This window comes from Coturnix japonica, chromosome 22 (assembly GCF_054131305.1).
Source record: "Coturnix japonica strain WE chromosome 22, WE-NBRP24, whole genome shotgun sequence".
Classification (NCBI taxonomy): domain Eukaryota; kingdom Metazoa; phylum Chordata; class Aves; order Galliformes; family Phasianidae; genus Coturnix; species Coturnix japonica.
In genome coordinates, this window is record NC_140684.1 from 8488752 (window position 1) to 8509635 (window position 20884).

The following is a 20884-nucleotide window of genomic DNA, read 5'->3' on the forward strand; positions in this document are numbered from 1 at the left end:
ACGTCCTCCGAGGCCCATTCCCTAAAGGGGTGGGTGCAGCGATGAGCAGTGGGTGCTGACTTTGTCTTCTCTGTCACCTTGCAGCTCACCACGGTGGCAGAGCAGTCCCGGATCCTGCAGCTGGAGGAGGAGCTGAGCCTGCGGCGCAGTGAGGTGGATGAGCTGCGACAGTGCTTGCGGAGCTCACACCAGGCGGAGACCCCCGAGCACAGCCTTGGTTTGCAGTCTGAGGCACTTCGTCTGAGGGATCAGCTGCTGTCTGCCAACAAGGAGCACCAGAAGGAGAGCAGCCAGCTGAAAGAGAAGTATGAGAAGACGTTAAAGAAGTACCAGCAGGAGATGGAGAAGCTGAAAGCCGTCAATGAGAAGTATTCGCAAGAAATTGTTGACTTAAAGCATAAGGTTCAACAGGCCACCAATGAGAATATGGGGCTGATGGACAATTGGAAGTCCAAGCTGGACACGTTAGCTTCTGACCACCAGAAGTCTCTGGAGGACCTTAAAGCCACATTGAACACAGGCCCTGACACCCAGCACAAGGAGATCGTGGAGCTGAAGGCGGTGGTGGAGAGCATCAAGATGGAGCACCAGCTTGAGCTGGAGAACCTGAAGGCAAAGCATGACATTGAGACGGCTGTTCACATAAAGGAGAAGGAGAGCCTCAAGCTGAAGCTGCAGGAGGCTGTGGATGAAGTGGAAAAAAGTAACAGCAACTGGAAAACGCAACTGGAAACCAAAAGCAATCAGCACCTTCTTGAGCTCCAAGATGTGAAGGACAAGTGCCGGGATGCTGAGCTGAGGGTGCATGAACTGGAGAAACTTCACAGCGAATACAAAGATCAGACACAAGCAATAGCTTTCTTGAAAGAGCAGATTTCTTTAGCTGAGAAGAAGATGTTGGACTATGAAACGCTACAGAAAACAGAAGCCCAGAGCAAACAGGAGATCCACAGATTGCAGGAAAAAGTGCTTGTCTTAGAGAACAAGCTGCAGTCCATGGAAGCCTTACATCCTTCTCAGCATGCAAATGTATGACTTTTGGGTCACTTTGCTTAGTTGTTATCACTGTTCATAACTCTTCCTAGGTGTAGCATTCAGCTGCTGTCTTGTGCAGCTCGCTGAGGCTTCTGTGGTTTTACTTCTGTTGATGATGCTGTTTCTGTGCTTTCCATCCTCAAAAGGTGGTACAGTGGTATAGAAAGTGAGAGTCAAAAGCAGGTGGGCCACACTTGGGTTTGAAGTGATGTTAATGTTGTGATAGCAGAACAGGGCTGTCGTGGTTTGGCAGGGAGGGGTGCTCATTCTGAGAAAGCAGCGCTCTTAGCTGAAAAGGCATCATTTCTGCTGTGCATCTGTTGTCCTCTGAGGAGCTGCAACAGGCTTCAGGAGTAGGGTCCTTTAGGGGAAGGTGGAGGATAGGGTGAAAGAAGCATTGTGTGTGCTAAGGGAGGATGTGGAGTATGGTTTGAGAGCCTCAGGAGGGTTGAGCTGGTGTGGTGAGTGGAAAGCAAGCAGCGTAACCTCATGGTGTATTTGGGAGATGTAGGAAATGCTGTGATTTATTGGGAATATAGTGGGAGAGCTGCTAGCAGGGGTCAGAATGGCTTCAGGCCAGGAAAATAAAATGCCTGTTTGAATGAGAGTCCTGAGCCTCCCCAGGAAGGCAGACATAAAAGCATTGGTATTGTGAAGCATGTGGCTCACTCACTGGCTTTGCACTAGAGTAAAGCAGGGAGGTTGCCACCCATGGCCCTAGAGCAGGACTTCTGCTTGTGTTTGGCTCTGGCATGAGAAATGAGCTAGCAGCCAACTTGAGCTCATCCACGTGGGGATGAGGAAAAGGAAAATAAGCCATGAAATGTGCACGTTTTGAGAACATTCATTTGAAATCTATTACCAGGAGACATAGTCTGTTCCAGACTGAGGTGCCAATGAAGTGGATATAATGTCTGTTTTTAATTTGCCAGCGTGAACAACCCCAGTGAAATCATTTGTACCACTAGGCAACAAAGTGAAGCCAATGAATTAGCACTGGCCAAGTCAGAGCTTCATGCCTGCAGAAAGACATCCTCCACTGAAGAGGAGGAAAAAAGCCTGAGGAGGGATCTGCAGCATTAATGGTGCTTCAAGGCTCACTCAACATGTTTCCTGTAGTAAAGATGGTCATGAACAATAAGTACAGCTGTGGCCCTGGGAAAAGCGAGTTGTTATTACAGTGCATCGCATATTATAGCCAAAATTTAAACAAGAATGAATGCAAAAGAAACTTGAGGCTTGTTCCAGAGCCATTTAAACAAATGAGAGGGCTCTGGGGAGTTTTATTGGTATTGGATTAGAACCAGGGAGTCTTGAAGTAATTATTTTTTAAGTGTGTGTCGATTAAAATCAGGAAAACTTGGGAAGAAATGCACTGATGGAAGCCTTTGAGTGTCATAGAATAAATTCTATCTTAAAACATCTTAGCTAATTTAATGTGACTGTAGTGTTAGCTATCCAAATATTTTGAGCAAACAAACGTCTCGTGACTGTGAACGTGCCGTCTTTCCTATGTCTGCCAGTGAGAACAGAGCAGTTAAATAGTTTTCTATGCCAGAAATACATCAGGCAACGTGTTTCCCCTTCAGGTGAGCTCCTGCTTCTGTTCAGGCTGAGCCCTGTAGTGTGCATGAGCTGCTGGGGCTGACCCTGGGGCTTTCAGCAGCGGTGGCTGCAGCAATTGGTCAGTCTGAACATTGTGTCCTTGTGTGCTGTGTTATTCCAAGTTGTCATCTTCAGAAAGTGTATTTGTACCCAGTGGAAGTGTTTGCCATTGTCTGAGCCTCGTGAGGTTGCAGATGAGTTGGAGATCCTTGTACATTTTTCTAAACAGGGGCAGTCTTGAAGTGTTGATGAGAACATATGAACAGTCATCCCAAAGGGTGTGTGCTTTATGGAGGGGTGTTGGATCAGGAGACCTCCAGTAGTACCCAAGTGGAAAAGCAGCACCACAAAAGTCTGTTTCCCTCTGGAAAGACCATAAAGCATCCAAACTTGGGTGCCAGTCCCACTTCTGCTGCTTGGATGGGGTTTTGTTGGTGTTAGTTTTGCTTTGAGTCTTTGAATTAAGGGCTGTTTTATATCTTATGTTCTACGTTTATTTCAGATGATTGAAACTAATGACATTTCAGAAGAGAAGATAAGGATGAAGCAGACCATGGAAGGTATGTCATGAAGCAACGCATTCCAGCAACTCACGCTCCATCCCTTCCTCAGCCATTCTGCTCTTGCAGGCACAGCTACATGAAAGGAGCTTAAGAAGTCATTTCTTTGGGTTTGTTTTGCTAGACAGTGTTTGCTGTCTGCACTCTCTGATGAGCCAATGCAGAGATGGAGGTTCTCATTTCTTGCATTGCACTCACCATGTAGGTGGTGCAGACTGGAGGCAGATCTGGGGAATTGGGCTCACTCCATCCCACCCTTATGTTACAGAGGTAAAACACGGTCATTGAGTGTATTGTGTTTCTATAAGGGCACTGTTCATGGTAGATATTTGTATTACACAGAAGGGTTTCTAGGCTTCTAATCCTTGTCTTTTATTTTCATCCTACTGAAGACCTTCAAGATAAACTGAGTAAAAGAGACAAAGAGGTGTCCTCGCTGGTGACCCAGACTGAAGCCCTAAGGGCCCAAGTAAGTGGTAAGTTTCCCTAATCCAGTGCAGGTGGGAACAAGGTGCTTCTCTGCTCATCCTTCATCTTTTTGTTGAATAAGAGCCAGGTGCACAAAGGCAGGCATAAAACATGGCACTGTCTCTTAGTGGATGTTGCTGGTAAAAACTTGAGAGCTCTAGTCCAAGAGAACACAAATGATAGGATCATAGGATGGATTAGCTTGGAGGGGAACAAAGGTCATCTGCTTCCAACACCCTGCATGGGCTTTTTGCCAGGTCCCATCCAACCTGGCCTTGAGTGGCTCCAGGGATGAGGAACCCACAGCCTTTCTGGGCAACCTCTGCCAACACATTGCAGCCCTCTGAGTAAAACATTTCCTCCTAACATCTAACCTAAATCTACCCTCTTTTAGTTTAAAGCCGTTCCTCATTGTGTAAGTCACTCTCCCTCCTACTTGTAAGCTCTCTTCAAGTACAGGGAGGCTGAAATGAGGTCTCCCCAGAGCCTTCTCTTCTGCAGAAGGCATTTGCATGAGCAAGGAGGGGTTTGGGTTCACTGAAAGAAACAGAGAAACAAATGGAGTTTGATGTGATGTTTCTGAAATCTTCCCTTAAATGGGGGCCAGATCCAGAGCTTATCAGCTCTGCGTTTGTAAGACTGAGTACTGGGAAAGGGAAAAGTAAAAGTAAGTGAAGGACTAAGCAACTTTTCTTCTCTCTGGTGTCCTCTGTTTCTCCCAGCTTTGGAAAACAAATGCAAAACCGCAGAAAAGAAGGCAGATTCAGTGTTAAAAGAAAAGAAGAGGCTGGAAGGGGAGCTGGAAGCCTTGACCAAGAAAACACACGATGCATCGGGGCAGCTGGTCCTGATCAGCCAGGAGCTCCTCAAGAAGGAAAGGTCAGTGTGCAGGACTGTGTACTGTGTGTGCTCAGAGTGCTGTAACCAGCATTAGCTGCAGTTGGAATGTCCTCATCTCTTGTTGCTGCTGCTTCCAGGAGCCTGAATGAGCTCAGAGCGCTGCTGCTGGAGGCGAACCGGCACTCACCTGGACCTGAGCGTGACCTGAGCCGGGAGGTGCACAAGGCTGAGTGGAGGCTGAAGGAACAGAAGCTCAAAGATGACATCAAAGGGCTGAGAGAGAAGCTGGTTGTGCTGGTGAGAGCCTCAGAGCCCCTCCTTGGCCACGGGGTTGGAGGGCTCCATGCTTAGATCCACGGCTAAATAGGGCTAACACTGCTGGGAGAAACTGAAGGTCCATCAGTCCCACTCACTGCTTATTCCTAGATCAGAAGATGCGTAAAACAGCGTCCTCTAATTCCTGTGTTATTTCAGTGCCCTCCAGTGGTTAAAATGTGAATAACGCTGTTGGGGACGGATTGGAGCAGTGCTGGCTGTGTTTGATAGCACAGAGCTGTGCTCTGACCCCATCTACTGTTGAAACCAAAACACGGTTCTATTGAGTTACTGCAGCTTTATACTCTTAAGTACTGGTTCTAATGACTGGTTCTGATGCATAACATCCCCGTTTCCTCTCGATTATTCAAGGACAAGGAGAAGTCAGTGACGGACCAGAGGCGGTTCTCCCTGATCGACCCCTCATCAGAGTCGGAGGTGATCCGGCTGCAGCACCGCCTGGTCAGCACTGAGGATGTGCTGCGCAATGCACTGGAGCAGGGACACCAGATGGAGAAGCTGATGGAAGCCATGAGGCTTTCCTCGGAGAAAACACAGGTAGAGTGGGATAATTCTTAACTCATTTAGAATGTCCTTTAGAATCAAGTTATTCTGCTTGCTTTAATGCTAAGTCACCTGAGAGCAGGAAATCCTCCTTTCCACCTTTCTGGCTCCAGAGGTGGTGCAAGTGGTGATTATTTCTTCCCCAGCTGTAGAAAATAACCTTAGAGTGAATTGGAATGGACTTCATGAGGTCAGCTAATCTATCCTTGGCATTACTGTGATACCTTCATGCTAAGGTAATCCTTGAGATACGACAGGATAGCATTATGCCTTCAACTACAAACTGCAGTATTGAGAGACAGGGAGAGGATTATGGAGGGAACTGGGCTTCACACTTCCATTGATGTCAGGTTTATGAAGTGCCTGAGTTACAAGGAAGTCTGGATCAAAGCTCTCAGGTTTCAGCATGATGTCTGCTCGTCCTTTTTCCTATGAAGGGGAGCAGTTAACGGGGATTTTGGGCTGAGCCTGAGGACATTGCTGGCCTAAAGAGATCCAGGTGCAATACTTCTGGAATCAGTAATGCTTCTCAAGGAGCCACGTTTCCTCTGTAACCCATTCTGCAGTGCCTTCTGACCTCCTGTCTCCTCTCCGACAGCAGCTGCTGCCCAGGGATCTGGCTTGGCATCGCTCTCCCTTTGTCTACAGAGCCTTCACAGTGTGCTTGAGGAGGAAATCTCTAATTACCACAAGCTGCTGCTGCTCTCCCTTTGCAGGCTTAGTCAGCCCCTGCGCTCTGCAGCCCTTGATGTGCATGGCTGGCCTTGCTATTAGGCGAGGAGACTCAGGAGCTGGGGGAGCATAATGGCACTGTATGTCTTTGTCTCGTTGTCTTGTAATTGCTGCCTCTCTGTTTCTGTGTGCAGCTGCAAAGTACTTGTCCTATAATAGAGGAAGAGGGTCTTTCTGTCTTGGGAGACCCTGATCTCCCAGCTTTGCAGGAAATGACAAGGATTTGGCACTGAGACCTTTCCTTGGAATATGTGCAGTGATTGCTCTGGGATGCTATTTAATTTCAAGTAAATTACACCACTTTGTGTTCATTATTGTGAGCACGCACCGAGGCCAACCAAATTTCCAACCTGATTCCTGGCACCCCAGCTGCTCTGTGTGCAGATGGGTGTTCTTCAGCCAGGTAGGAGATGCTGGCATGCACAACACCTGCATTGCTATGGCCGTGGGAGCAACAGCCCAGGGCTGAGTCAGCACAGTGGCATTATTCCTCCATCCATCCAGGCAGGACTCAAGAGGGACATTCAGTGGAGTTCCTAAGTGATGCATTTAAGCCTGGAAGTCTTGTCTCATTTCCCCATAACTTCTGGTTTTGCTGTTACCAACAGCCTACCACCAAAAGTGAATCTGACGTGTGACTCGCCGTGACTTCAGGCTGCAGCTCTCTCCTCTTGTTTGTGCAGGTTGTACTGTCACTTGGAAGCTGAAGGGCTCTGTATTATCCCAGCTGAAGCAACATTATAAATGTTTAAAGTTCTTGTGCTTTCTAAAGATAGAACAGCCTGTCCTGACTGCCAGGCTTGTCCCCAGGGATGGGAAGCGGGGAATGGCGATGTCCTTCTTGCTGCAGTGATGTTCCCTGTGCTGCCGTGTCTGCAGCTAACGCTGCCCTTGGCTCGCAGTTTGTTTACCAGGATTTAAGGGTCAGAAGTGAAGAGTTGCACTGTGTCCACGTAGAAGCTCAGGGGATGTTTTATAGCTGGGAAGGATGTAATCCCTAGTGTGGGGACTGGGCCAGAATGCGGGGATCAGGAAGTTTATTGCCAAAAATGATGTGATGTTTTTGCTTTCCTTTGTCCTTGCATGGAGTGGCCACTGAGTGTTGGGCTGCCAAGGGAGAAGGCAAACCTATCTCAGTCCTTGCAGGCAAGCACCGGTTGTCCCTCTTCATTAAGCACTGTTCTCTATTGCAGCCTGTTGGAAATTCTGGGTCTGCTAATGGGATTCACCAGCAGGATAAATCTCACAAGCAAGAGGTAAGTTATGAGCAGAATGTTGTTTAGAATGGTGACTGTGCTTTCTTGCCTGCTTTGCTGGGGAGCTTGCTCTAGGGGGAGTTTGTCTTCTGTCTCCTGGGTCAGTGCCTGTGTGACTTATGGCAGGATGAGCCAGGACCTGCTCAGTCTCAGATCTGCCATCCCCTTCACAAAGTGGCATTCCTGGGCCATGCCATCCCGCTCTCACCTGCTATTCATGATGCAGGATAAGGTCTGAAGCCTCAGACTTCACCTCAGGGCAGCCCGAGGAAACAGCACTGTGGCTTGCTGGGCAGTGCAGTGGGTCAGGACACAGAGTCTGAATTACCAGTCCTGGCACCCCACACTGCAGCTCCATTTCCTTTTCTGTCAAAAGACCTCTGTGCTTGCCCTCATTTTTGCTAATTAGGTCTCTTTTCTTCCAGGAGAAGCTCTGATAGAGGAGAGGTGAAGAGGATCATTTCCTGCCGGTATCAGCTCCTGTGCACAGTCAGGAAAAACAAAACCACATCTGGCTTTAGCACCTCCAAAAGACTAGACACAGTATTTTCACTTTAAAGAAGGACAGTGTTTATTATGTACTAACGGATGTAATCGGGACAGTCCTGGAGCCCAGTTTTCCAAGACAGCTGTTGTTCCAGGAGTGAGCAGGAAGATCTCTCTGGGTTTGGTTTCTTACCTGTATTGGTTTTGACTGTGGAATTTGTGTTGCTTGAGCTGCCCTTGTCCCACCAGCAGTCTGAATGCTGGCTGCACCCTATGGTAGCTGAGGTGTCGGTGAGTCTCAGCAGCCCCACAGTAGCTGCAAAAGGATTTGCTCACAGTGTTGAACACAAAAGCACGTCCTGAGGCTGCACGCTGCCCACATGGTCTTTCCCTTCCCTCCCACTCACCCCAAAGACCTGCATAGTGAAACCTGCTGGGCTGGCGGATCATTGGGACGTGTAGGCTGAGATGGGGCGTGTGTGCGTGTGTTTCCTTCCTTGCCTTGTAGAAGACATATCTGGTTCTGCAGCGTGGAGGCTTCACTTGGTACTTGTATCATAGCGTGTCATGAGAGATGGTCTGATTTCAGAGGGGTTATTTATTCTGTTTCTCACCTGCTGCAGTTTGGGGAAGGAGTGATGGTGTGTCCCTGCAGAGAACCAGACAGGGATGCTCTTCTGATCCATTGCATCTGTATGGGGGAGATTTGGAGCACCAGACCCAGACAGCAGCTCGCTGCTGGGAGTGCTCGTTCAGTAGGGGCTGTCTGCATTTGACGGCTACAGAAATCCTGTGTGTGACATGAACAGAAGCAATTGGAGCAGAAGGAATCCAAGGCGAGAGCCCACACAGCTCTCATGTCTGTGCACAGCATTGCAGGCTCAGGAAAGCACCCAAATTTACATCTGGAATCCTGAGTGCTCAGAGCAGCAGGTGGGTGCTGCCGTGTCCTTCTGCTGTGGCTCTGGTGCTGGCTGGCAAAGGAAAGAAGTGCACAGTTTGCTTGGTTGGTTGTTCCTTCTGCTGGAGGCTTTGCTCCTCTCTCCATCTTTGCGCTGGAGCTCATCAGTATGTGTACATTAAGGGGAGAATGTGCTCTTAAAGCTGTGAGGTAGCACCCCATGAACATCCAGTTCAGATTCACTGTTGGTTGCCACAGCAAAAACAAGGGAAAACAGCAGCAGTCTTTTCTCAGGCTTCCCCTGGTGACTGAATCCTCCAGGTCTCAGTTCTCCTGGTACAATGGGGGGCTCCTGTGAAAGAGGACAAGATAGAAAAGGGCACTGGGAGAGATCTGAGCCAGGCCATGGGCAGATGAGCGTCACTGCATGTCAGCTTCATTCCTTTTTGCCCTTATTTCCTATGAAGTTGTGCAATTCTTGTTAGCGGGTTGCCAGATTGATGTAATGCTGGACCCTGCTCACTGGTTGCAGGGTTGATGAGTTCTTCTGTTCAAAGGGAGCAGGAGATGAGGAGGAGGAGGAGGTGACTTCAGGGAGTGCAGCAGGTCAGCAGACACAGCTACATCTGGCTTAAGGAAGGGCATGGGATCCATTGACTGGAAATGATGCTGTTGGTATCTCATCCTGCCTGGTGGAATCATTTAATCAGTTCTGACTTGCCACCAGGATGATCATCACCGACCTGCCCAGCACTGGGACTTTCCAGGGGAACAAAATCCTGGTTGGTGTATTTCATTGCTCAGGAAAATCCCAGGGACAGCTTTCCTTGTTCCAGTTTGCAGCAGCCAACACCTCAGTGCTGTTCCTGAGAATTCAGGGTTGGTGCTCCCCAAGTTCCCCAAAGTTCTCCTGAATCCCCACAGCAGCTCCTGGCGCAGGCGGACGAGCCTCCATTCTTTCCTTACTTACATTTTCCTTGATGGGTTTTTTAGTGACTTCCTCTATAGGTGAAAGATGGCTCGAGTTTTCCTCTTCCCTTAGTGAACTCTTGCTGTGCACAGGGCAGGATCCCCAGGAGTGTTTATGAGGAGCACGCTCCATTAATTCATTGCTGCTGCAGCTTCTCCAAGGCAGCAGCAGCAGGTAGAGCAGAAGTGGTCTAAAGTGAATGCTGCTGGTCTTCCCTGGCTGTATGTAGCTGTGCTGTTCCATGCAGCCCAGCCAGGAGCTCTCCTGGGCGCTGCAGTGTGGCCGTGCTGACATGGGCAGCAGGGTGTAACTTGGTCCTTGTGTGCAGGTCTGTGGGAGCTGCTCGCTGGGCACAGGACGTGCTGTCACACATCTGGGTTCCACCTCAGTGCTGAGAGGTGGCTGGGGCCAAGGTGGGAGCTCTGCTGGGACCTCCAGGGGCAGGCAGAGTCCAAAGTGTGGACACGCTGAGAAAGGGCAAGGAGGACGTTCCCCAGCCCCTCTATTTATTTGTAAGTTTAATTGCTATTTTTTGCCTATATGTGGTGGTGTATAAAGTATTTCACAATATTCGGTCTTACTGGCTTTGTTCTTTGGGGGGAGATGTCCAAGGGCATCGCAGCACGGACGCACCCATCCCTTGTTGGTGGCCAGGGACCGGTTCAGTTTGTGCCTTTACTCCATCTCCAGCCCCGAGGGCGGTGCGGGGGCTGCATCCCACCCTGCTGAGTGATGGGCTTCTGCTGAAGGCTGAGACATTGTCAGGTACACCACGTCTCTGTTTGCTGATTCCTTCTCTCTAACCCTCTCAACCAAAGGGGAAAACGGGGTAAATCAGTGTTGGGTGAGTTCAGCTTTATCCCTCCTGCAGTACCCGGAGCTGAGGGATGGGTGCTGAGGCTCTGTGCCATTGCCTCCCCCATCTGCCTTGCAGTAGAGATGCATGAGGGTTTTGTTATAACAAAAAGATGCAGCTGGCACTGTAGAAGTCTTAACAGAAAATCCAATACTCCGTTGTTCTGCAGCTTTAGCAGCTCAGCACTATCTTGTAGGGAATGATTAATACACTAAGATCCTGTAGGCCTCATGTAAGTTACCAGAATAAAGATGTTACTAGATGTATAAATGGATGATAACCTTTTACCCGTACGGTATGTATGACAATTTTGTAGATTAGTCCTTTTTTGGCTATCAGATTTTGTTAGTATGATTATATATATATATCTATATATATATATAAAAAACAAAAAGACAAAAAAAAAAGAAAAAGGTTGGACTGCTAATGTCTATTTTGTTATTTGATTCATTTTATTTCTTCTGTACAAAAGCTGTACAAATCCCAGTCTGTGTAACTCGTCCCCATCTGTATCCATGTACAACCCCCCAATCCTGGCTTGCTGCTGTTGGTGAGCTCATTACTACACAATAAAATCTGTGGCTGAAGTTGGGTGCTGCCGTCCCTGCCCCAGCAGCCCAGGGCCCATGAGGATTTGTTTCTTCCCACTGTCCTTACCCTGGTCATGGAGTGTTGGGGTCTTTGTTAAGAGGTGGATTTGGGTTGTAGGATCTCTCGTCGTCCCTTGCTGGGTGTCCATCTGGGTGCCAATGTCAGGATAGCGCCCCAAACTTGGATGTGTTTGCCATGTGTTTTGCCTTTATGGGCTGCTGCTCTCACCTCCGCTCTGGGCACCCAGTCCCTGCTCAGGGCTTTGCTGTCACGTAGCCCTGCCATGCAGTTCATCATTGACTCTGCAATCAGGTGCCCAAACCCCTGCTATCTCCTGGAGATAACACCGCAGCACGCGCCTTTGTTTGCAGACATAACATTTCAGCTCCGTTAATCGTTCAGCGAAGATTAATAAAACATGAAGTTTAAAGATGCCTAAATCACAGTGGGGGGAGCTGGTAATCTCTGCCAACAATAATATTTGCACTTTATTTTCCCCCTCCCATGGAGCTGAGGAGCAAAGAACCGTGAGCGCACAGCAGGATGGGGTGGTGATGTGGGTTCAGCCCTGGGCTGGGAGGGGGAAAAGAAAGGCAGTTGGTGAGCCCTATATGGGGACATGTGGAAAGGGCTTCTCTATGTGGATGCAGCCCAAAAGGTGTGACTTGCCATGGGGTATGTCCTATGGGTTGTCTATTTGAGAAGGGATGGATGAACCATGTGTAAGAATGGCCCATCCACAGTTCTGCATGCAGGCAGTGTGTTGGTGCTGAGTAGCTGCAGGAACAAACTCATTCCATCACAAGGGGAAATCTTTCCCCACCTCTCTCCTGTCTAACAAACATCCCTGTCAAAACAGCTTATTCTCTTCCAGAACAAAAAGTCACCTGAATACATTCAGAAGCCGTGATGCACTATCAGAGTAATCAGAATTTAATTCGATGCAGTCAAGGCTCTAAAAAGATGTTATCAAGGGGAACATCAAAGCTGGATTCCTGCACTTGGAAATGCAGCTGGAATTCTTAGTCCAGATTTCTCGTTTTATCTGAGGCTTTCAGAAAAAATCAATCTAAATAACAAAAAGAAAAGAAAATAAATGAATATTGAGAGTATTTGCAAATTAATGTCTTTTGTAGCTGAACAAAGGCCACTGTCTAACCTACTTCTTTTGCATGTCTGGGACGGTCTCTTATTAAATCCTAATTATACAATTTTGTTGTGTCTAATCACTTCTGCACTTGCAGAAATTAAAACCCAAAACCTCGCTGCTGCTTTCGCTGCTTTTATCTTCTGGGTGAAGGAGGGCTCGTCCCAATGAGTGGGGACCTATAGGTATAGGGACAGCCTTCCTTCATCCCATGCCCGTGATATATCCTTAGGGATGTGGGTTATTCTCAGCACTCAGTAATGCTGTTGAGAAGCTCAACCTCTTACATTTTGGGGGTGTTTTACTCCATTTTGGAGGCACTGCTGTATGATACCGGAGGAGGAGGGTGGCAGAGCAGTGACCCTAAACCCATTCACTTCAGCCATCACCAGCTCTATGCCGTACCCAGGCTGTTGTGCTGATGGATTAGTGGTGATTCACTTCTATCTCCATTCAGCTGATGTTCCTGCAGAGCCTGAGCCTGACACCATTGCCCACTGCCCGGGGACAGCTCTGTCCCCAGCTTTGGCCCTAAGAACCATGGCAGGGGAGCTTTGGGGGAAAGGAGGTTGGGGCAACATCGTTAGGGAAATAGCACGGATCTGGTGTTCAAACCTTTTGAAGTGTTAATTAAAAAGAATTATGCAAAGGAGAGAGGATTTGAAACGTTCATTTGAATCTCAATAAGGCATCTGTATTAAAAATAGCAGTGGGATCAACTACAGATATAGGCATTTTAGAGAAAATTGGGTGTGAGGGCCTGTGCCTGCATCCCCATTGCCATCGGGGTGCTGGAGGGCTGTGGGTCCTGCCTGGGAGAGCTTGGGAAAGCGCTCCATCTCTAATATTGAAGTATCACGGAAGCGTCTTATCTAAAAGAGCTCATGGGATGCAGCACTCAGCTCCAAGCAGAGAGAGCAAGTGGGTTCGTGGCTGCTGGCAAGGTGGGAATGGGGCTGGGAGCAGCCCAGGGGCACTCGGTGTGGGGTAAGACCTTGGGGCCAAGAGGGTGGTTGGGTTGTTGGAGCCCCCCAAGGCATCAGCATCCCCCCCATCACAATCCTGCCTCCCCAGCTTTCTGCCTGCCACTCCTTTCTGCTTCTTGTGTTAAGGATGGATGCTGGGGCCGTATATTGCAAAGCAGTTCCCCAGGTTGGGAAGTGGCAATGTCACTGCTCAGCTCCCCAGGATGCTGCCTGGGAGGTGCCTCTGCGGGGCTCTCGTTAGCATGGAAATAATTCAAGAGTGAAGGTGAGACAACTGGAAAACCATTTTATCTGTTGCTCCGGAGCAAGCTATTTTTGCAGCGCGGCGTTCAAAGAGCCGCACAAATGCAGACAGCTGGCAGCACAGATAGATATGTTAAAGGCAGATAGAGAGAGTAAATATTCCATGCAAGCCTTCCTCGCTACCCCAGCAGGCAGGGAATGGAGGGACTGTGATTTTTTGTTTTGATCTTTCTATGGATGTATTTGGGTCTGATAGATACCGGCTCTGATGGTGCAGGTCCTTGCCAGCATTGCTCAGTAGTGCAGAGATGTTGCTGAGGGACTCTCCCCTGCGTTCCCTGCCCCAGGTTTTGCTCTCTGCCCTCTCCTACATCCCACATCTGTGCTCCCTATCCGGGGTTGCCCATTGGCAGCGCTATTGATCTCTAATTCGGTTCATTTTGTTTTGCTTGGGTAGTTCTCACCCAAAACACACCAACACGGTGCCCCCCTAAAAGAGGAGAACTCAGACTCGTTCTTCCTATTTCATTCCTCCTGACCTTCCTGCAACTTTCCCCCTATTCCCCACCCTAAAGAAATGCCTCTTTGTGTGTGTGCCTGCGCTCTCTGATTCCACCGGGAGAAGGAAGAAATCAGCACATCAGAGCAAACAACGATCCTCGTCATGCCCAGCAGTCGCTAATTAACAAATTAAAAATAATTAAAAGAAAAAAAAAAGCAGCATATATCTCTCGATGCAGATAGAATTGTGTTCTGCCTCTGTCTCCTTTTGTCAGCTCTGTGACAAGGAAGCGCTTTATTTCTGCAGCGAGATCAGATTAAAACGTCCCTCTCCTCGCGCGTTCTCCTCGCTGGGTGTTTTTGTTAGGCCCATTGTTTCAGCCCCAGATAAGATGTTTTGCCCACGTGCTTTCATCCCATTGAGGCGGATTTTGCTTTTTTCATCGGAGACTTTTGCAGATGTTAAAACCGCAGCGGAATGCGCAAAGCTTCGCCCTCATCCATGGGAGCCCTTTGGGTGGATGGATGTCCCCAAAGGACACATGGATGCTCCAATGCTCCACCTGGGGAACATCTGGGGTTCTGACACCCGCTGCTGAGCTCCCAGCCCTGCCCATGCTGCATTCCCAGCCTTCTCTTCCTGTTTTTCAGGCTGGTTTGGGATTCTCCCTTTGCAGTGCTCCCCAAACCTCTTCCTATCACATAGCGCACAGCCAGGCTGCAGCATAGGGATGACACGGACAGTGACATGACAGGATCCCATGGGTCCACAGAGCCCATTTCCCCCCATGTTCCCCTGACACGAGGTTTCCCAAGCAGTGACACAGAGCCGAGGTCCCAGCGAGGCGCTGCAAGGAGCCCCGTGCAGCTGCTTCACGGCAACGCTATTGTTTGACCCAATTAAATTAACTTTGTGTGCTTTTTTGTTGTTGTTGTTGTCGCTCTGGCTTTGAGATAATTAGCCAAATGATGCCCTGATTTCTTTCCTCTAACATCTTCCATTTAATTATTCAGAGCTGGTTGTTTCACTCGACGTGTGGCTGATGTGGGGCTGAGGGGCTGCAGATGCTCACCTGGGCCCTCAGTGCATGGAGCTGTGCACCATAAGGATGCACCCCTGTTCTTCAATGGGATTCGGGTTGGATTTGGTCCTAATGTCCTCCTGCTGCAATTTGAGGCCATCACCTTTCATCCTATGGCCGTTACCTGGGAGCTGAGGCCAACTCTCACCTCACCACAACCTGCTCCTTCATCCCTGCTGGGATTTGGGATGCGTTGTGGGGTCTCACACAGCCCATTACAGGGTGTCAATGGAGCGGCCATCCCTGATGCTATGGGGGGAGCTCAGGGGTCGAGCCCCATTTCAGCTCACCCAGAAAGTCAAAGTAAAGGTTTGCCAAAGGGTTTTCTTCTCCTTCCAGCCTCGCGGCACTCATCACTCACCACTCATTTAAATACAAAACCCAGCGAATGGAGCGGCCGCATGATACACGGGGAGATGGACGGGAGATATCGACCCAAACCCAAAGCCGTGCCGATCCTCCTGCTTATGGGGCTGCTCCACGGCACCGAACCGGGCCGAGCCGAGCCGTGCCGACACCAACAGGTGGCGATAAGCGCCCGGGGACGGACCCAACGCCGCCGCTTCGGGTCCTTCCTCGGGGGTCCCCACCGCCCCCCGGTCCCACGGGTGGGCTCGGTACGGCTCGGCACGGCTCGGCTCCCTCCCCCGGCCGGTCTGCGGGCTGCGGGCTGGTTAATCCTGTATGTAAATGGCAGCCAATGGATGTTGTTGTTGCGCGGGGCTGGGATTAACGGCGGGGCGAATGGCTGGCACTCTTACTGGGATTACAGAACAAAGAGCTCTCCGCTCCCGAGCAGGGCGCCCTGCCCGCCCCGGCCCGGCCTCGGCCTCGGCCCGGCCCGGCGGGCAGCACCGGCCCCGCCCGCCGCCCTCGCGGGGAGGAGGTGGCGGCGGTGGCGGTGGCGGAGGGAGGCGGTGTGGGTCGGCCCGGCCCGGCCCTGTCCTGCCCCGGCCCGGCCCCGCCGCCCGCCCCCGCCGCTCCCGTTCGCAGCCGCCGGGGAGGCAGCGCCGCGATCCGCCGGGGCCGCCCTGCGGTGAGCGAAAGTTTCGGCCCCTCCCGGGGTTACGGTGGGATAATGGGGTGGGGGGCAGCGCGACTCGGGGGATACGGGGGGATAAAGGGGGATAAAGGGGGATACGGGATCGGCCGCGGTGCGTGGGGGCGGGGGGTGCCGGGATATTCCCCCATATAGCGGTGGTTGGAGTCGGGAGCGCAGCGTGAGGCTGCGGACGGCACCTGGATGCGGCTGGAGAACGGAGCCGGTATCGGGGAGCGGGGACAGTTTTGGGGACACTACGGGGAACCAACGTGGGGGGCAGACGGTGTTTGAGACCGCACCTGAGGACGGATGTAGCCGCGATATTGGAGACGTTGGGGAACCCGGTGCGATGGGGAGAAAGTTCCTCCCCGGGGAGCAGCCGGTGTCCTTGTCCTTCCAGCGCGTGGGGTTATAGCCGGGATAAGCTGTAAAGCGGAGCGATCCCATTTACTGCGTCACGCTGGAGTGAGCCCCGCAGCCGGCGGCTCGTTGCAGGTAACAGCGGTCGGGGGTCGCCCCACGGAGCGCTGGGGTTGTGGGGTCGGTTGTGTCGCTGTGAGCTCCGAGCGGCCGGGGGTGGATTTATCGGTTCGGTGTGTGCCCGGCGGGATGGGGCTGCGGGGGGAGAAGGGGCGGTTCGGTCGGGTCGCCGCTGCTGGGACCCGCCGACCATCCATCCATCCATCCATCCATCCATCCATCCATCCATCCATCCATCCATCCATCCGAGCCGGCGGAATTTCCTACTTCGGTGCAAATCGCCGCAGAGCTCGATCCCAGATGAGCGCTGCCCCGTGCCAGCATCGCTCGGAGCTCCCCGCTCCTCTCCCTTCTCCCCTACAGACGCCACCTGGGTGCTATGGGGACAGCCAGGATGGTGACTAAAAGGGGATGTGAGCCCATAGGGACGCGCTGCCCTATTGCGCTGTCCGTCCTGGAGCGGGTTTTTTGCACGTTCTTAGCGATGCTCTGCAGGGCTGTGTGCTTCCCTGTGCTCTTGCTGGCCTTTAGGAACCGCCGTAGGGAAAAAGGACACTGGGGGATGCTTGTGTGCCTTCCTGACCCTGCAGCCTGTTGATTGGGGTTGGGGGGAAAACCATGAGACGAACTGGGCTGGTTAAGGAGGATCTGAGCACCGCCGCACATCCTGCCTGTGTGTCTGGGTTTTGTTCCCCCAAAGCAATCCTGTGTTTGTGCCACTGCTTCCGTGCTGCTGCAGCCGCTCGTGCAGGGGAGGAGAGGCAGGAACGTCCCCAGCTCATTTAGGTTTGCTAATGAGAAGCTGGAGAGAAGGGAAGGAACCTGCTTGGGGACGTATTTAGCAACTTGCCCTCCAAGCCTGGTGTTAGGGACGCCTTGCCCTTGCGTGCTGTTATGATAACCTGGCATGGGGAGATGGCTTTCAAGACCTTGCGTGTTGCAGAAGGGCCAATTTTCAGGCTCTTTAAGTGTCCTGGCCCTACAAGGACATGTCTGGCTGCCCTGCACCCACACCTGTGTGAACAGCATCACATCATCCCTGAGCAATGCTCTGCTGGAATGAAATAAATACCCCAAACCCCCCAAACCCAGCCCGTCACAGCGGTTTGAACCATCTCGTGCTGTCGGAGCTAATGGGGGATTCCCATCTGCTGTTCCCACAGGAAATAGCTGGGATTTTTTGAGGCAATTATCAATGCCCTGTACTTCCTCTGGGAATTTGGTTGGCTGCACCCAGGCGGTCAGGCTCGGTGTAGGAATGCAGAGGGACGGCAGCCGGGGCCTGGGCTCGTCTCCTGCCACCCATGGCAGTGCCAGCCATCCCTGAGCTGAGCAGCAGAGCCCCATATTGGAAGATGTGTTTGTTCCCTTTGCTGCTGGAGTCTGGGTTGTAAATGGGAGATGTGCGGTGTTCATCACGGCAGAGGTGTGAATGGTGGGGGCTCTTTGCCTTCCCCTTGAGAAGAGGGAAGAGAACACCTACTGGAAGCTGCTTCTCAGGCAGGAGGTATCCATCCAGGAGATTAAAATGTTTTAAAGTTCATTTATTAGGAAGCTCCCAGCTGAAAGCAGTGGGGAGGGGTCTCTCTGTATCCTCAGTACCCACCTGGTTGCTTGGCAGAGCAGAAAGCAGATCCTTTATGCTGGGGATACAGTGGGTTGTTGCAGACCAGAGGCTTTGCTGTGCCCAGGTGTTGCCTTTCACTTCCTGATTTGTTTAACTTAAATCTCATGACACATCATCTTCAAGAAGAGGTTTGGAGCCCATGGGCTGACCAGAGGCTGTGGGAGACTCCAGGTTGTGCAGCAGCCATGATTCAAGTGGACTTGTAGGTTGTGGGTTTGGGGTATTTCTCTTGTATTGAGCAGGGTTTAGTGCTTGTTTCTTAGCACAACCCTATGGATCAAATGAGCTTCTAGCCCATGAGAAAAATGCCAAATGGTTGCGTTTAGAGGGGGGGAGGGCTCTGCCTTGCTGAGCCACGATCCTATGTTGGGTCCTCATCCATCCATGTGCTGGGGGTGTTGACCACCATGGTGTAGGTGGGACTTGGTGTGGGTGGCAGGGAGCACTTGGCTGAGAAAAATCCCATTCAGAAGCTGTGGGAGGTTTTACGTTGTATCCCTGTGTGATACGGGAGGGAAGACTGATGGTTTCATGTATCCAGATCGGTCTTAGCTTGAGATTTGCTGCCAATCGCCATTTCTCAAATACTTTGATGGTGATTTCCAAGGGACTTACCTACAGCGTCAGTAAAGCTTTCCCCGTTGGTGTAATGTTATTAAGAAAAGCACTCAGTGCAAGAATCACCTTCTTAAAAGCAGATTGTACCTTGGTGGGATTTACATTTGTATATACAAACAGCTTCTGTTTGAATTTTCTGGCTTTTGTGGCTTTGTCTGTGCTCAGTGCTATTATGGCTGTTTTAAGAAGAGAATTAACTTCAACTAAACGAATAGGAGACCAGCAAAGACTATTGCTCTGCCTCTGCAAATTCGCAGCAATCTAATCATCCTTTAGCAGGACTTTCTTCCTCAAAGCTAATCTCTACCTTTCACTTGAATTACGAGGTGCCTCCATCTTCATTTGCTCTAAATCTGCAACATCAAAAAGAGAAAATACCCACGTGGAGGCTCTGGGGAGCTGTGTAGGATCAGAGAATATCCTGAGCTGGAAGGGATGGTGCAGCCCAGCTCCTGGTCCCACACGGGACCACCCGAATGCTGTGTGTGAGAGCAGGGTCCGATGTGAGCCTGGGACACGTTGTGGGGTATAAATCACACTGGAGGTGACAGAGGTGAGAATCCTGTGGGCAGGAAGCTTCGTTACTTGGTTGTGGAGTGTTTATTGCACTGCTCTGGTCTGGTTGCTGTCAGATGTTGTGTGTCCTACTTAGCAGGGGACAGGTGATGTTGCTGGAGGGCAAATGTGAGTCCTGTGGTGCTTGTGAAGGATTTGTGTGCTTCATAGGCTCATTAAGGTTGGAAAGACCACTGGGGTCATGTAGTCTGACCACCAACCCATCCCCACCCTGTGTCCTTCAGTGCTGTGTGTGCCCTTTCCTTGTACACCTCCAGGCACAGTGACTCCACCACCTCCCTGGGCAGCCTGTATGTGGGTATTATCTGTGCTATTGGTACTGCATTAGTATTTACCTGGCCAAGTCCTTGGCTGGAGGTTCTCATTGTGCCAAGCTCCACTCCTTTGCATTTTGCTCCTGAGATACCACCATGTCCATGGGAGCCCATGGGGTGGTGGACACACAGCTCTGAGCTTCCCCAGTGTCACCCTTCCTTCCATGCAGGATCATTCAGCCCAGTGGAGTGGAAGAACATGATTCATATGGGGTTGGGAGCAGCTCCTTGGGTTGGGGTGATATCTATACAGATGCCAGAAGCCCTTCTGCAACCTCCATAGGCAAAGGCTTGCTTCCAGTTGGTGGCATACGTCAGGAGCTCTGCTTGTTTAAAGGGCCTTTGGGGTTTTTGGGTCTTAAGTAAACATCCGGGTTCCTGTTGGGGTTGGGGATGTGCAGCCTGGGGGGGGCAGGGAGCCGTATGGGTGCCTGGAGCCTGCGTGCGCCTCCTGACAAGGTTATAAATTAGCGTCATTAGAGGAGGATCGCCGAGAATAAATTGCTCTGCACCCTTTCTGGGCATCACAGCGCTGTAATTTCATCTTGCCTTTCTGGGGACAAATGCCTAGAAAGCCCCTGGATGATATTACAGACACCCAGCCTGCAAAAAGGGCTCTTCACCCTGATTTATAGCCCAGCAATAAGACTCAGACACCCCCATACCCCACATCAAGCTTAGTCAGAGGGGATGAGCACGGTGTGAGAGCTGCATGGGGGTCAGTTGGGTTCACTATGAGATACTGGGGGGCTTTAGGGACTGCCCTGTGCCACTGCTCCCTGCCACCAGGATGCCTTGTGCCTCTTACTACAGTATTGCAGCACACCCAGCCCCAAACCCCTATGAAACAACATGGTTAACGCCAAGCAGCCCATGCGCTATTAATACAAATGCTCAGTGAGAGTGGGCGACCTTTAGCAAGGCATTAAACATTTATTAAAACCATTAGGATTAGTGTCAGGTTGCATTTATTTATTTTATTTCACCCCCCCCAATAAAAAAACCCAACAAACCAACAACACAAAACCAACCCCAAAGCTCAATGTGAGCTGCAGCCCCTTGCGATGGCCGCAGTGGTGCGTCCTATCC

General features: G+C 50.8%; 2 protein-coding genes across 25 annotated transcripts in view; both read left to right on the top strand.

Moving 5' to 3' along the window:
• The window catches only part of CLIP2 (CAP-Gly domain containing linker protein 2), a 44897-nt gene extending 33679 nt beyond the window's left edge, over positions 1–11218 (top strand). For all 6 annotated transcript variants that reach the window (XM_085521740.1, XM_015880546.3, XM_015880550.3 and 3 more), the window contains 8 exons: positions 85–1029; positions 3143–3200; positions 3593–3676; positions 4391–4547; positions 4646–4805; positions 5196–5381; positions 7313–7375; positions 7801–11218. In XM_085521740.1, coding sequence (XP_085377866.1) covers positions 85–1029; positions 3143–3200; positions 3593–3676; positions 4391–4547; positions 4646–4805; positions 5196–5381; positions 7313–7375; positions 7801–7812 — 1665 coding nt within the window. In that variant the 3' untranslated portion in view covers positions 7813–11218. The remainder of the gene's footprint in view (positions 1–84; positions 1030–3142; positions 3201–3592; positions 3677–4390; positions 4548–4645; positions 4806–5195; positions 5382–7312; positions 7376–7800) is intronic.
• Positions 11219–15744: 4526 nt separating this feature from the next.
• The window catches only part of GTF2IRD1 (GTF2I repeat domain containing 1), a 46960-nt gene continuing 41820 nt past the window's right edge, over positions 15745–20884 (top strand). For 6 of the 19 annotated variants that reach the window (XM_015880943.2, XM_015880944.2, XM_085521763.1 and 3 more), the window contains exon 1: positions 15896–16174. The gene's annotated coding sequence lies outside the window, so the exon portion shown is untranslated. Of the gene's footprint in view, positions 15821–15894; positions 16175–16210; positions 16676–20884 lie in introns of those variants that run through there. The other 13 variants (XM_085521765.1, XM_085521767.1, XM_085521766.1 and 10 more) reach the window with 8 other exon arrangements.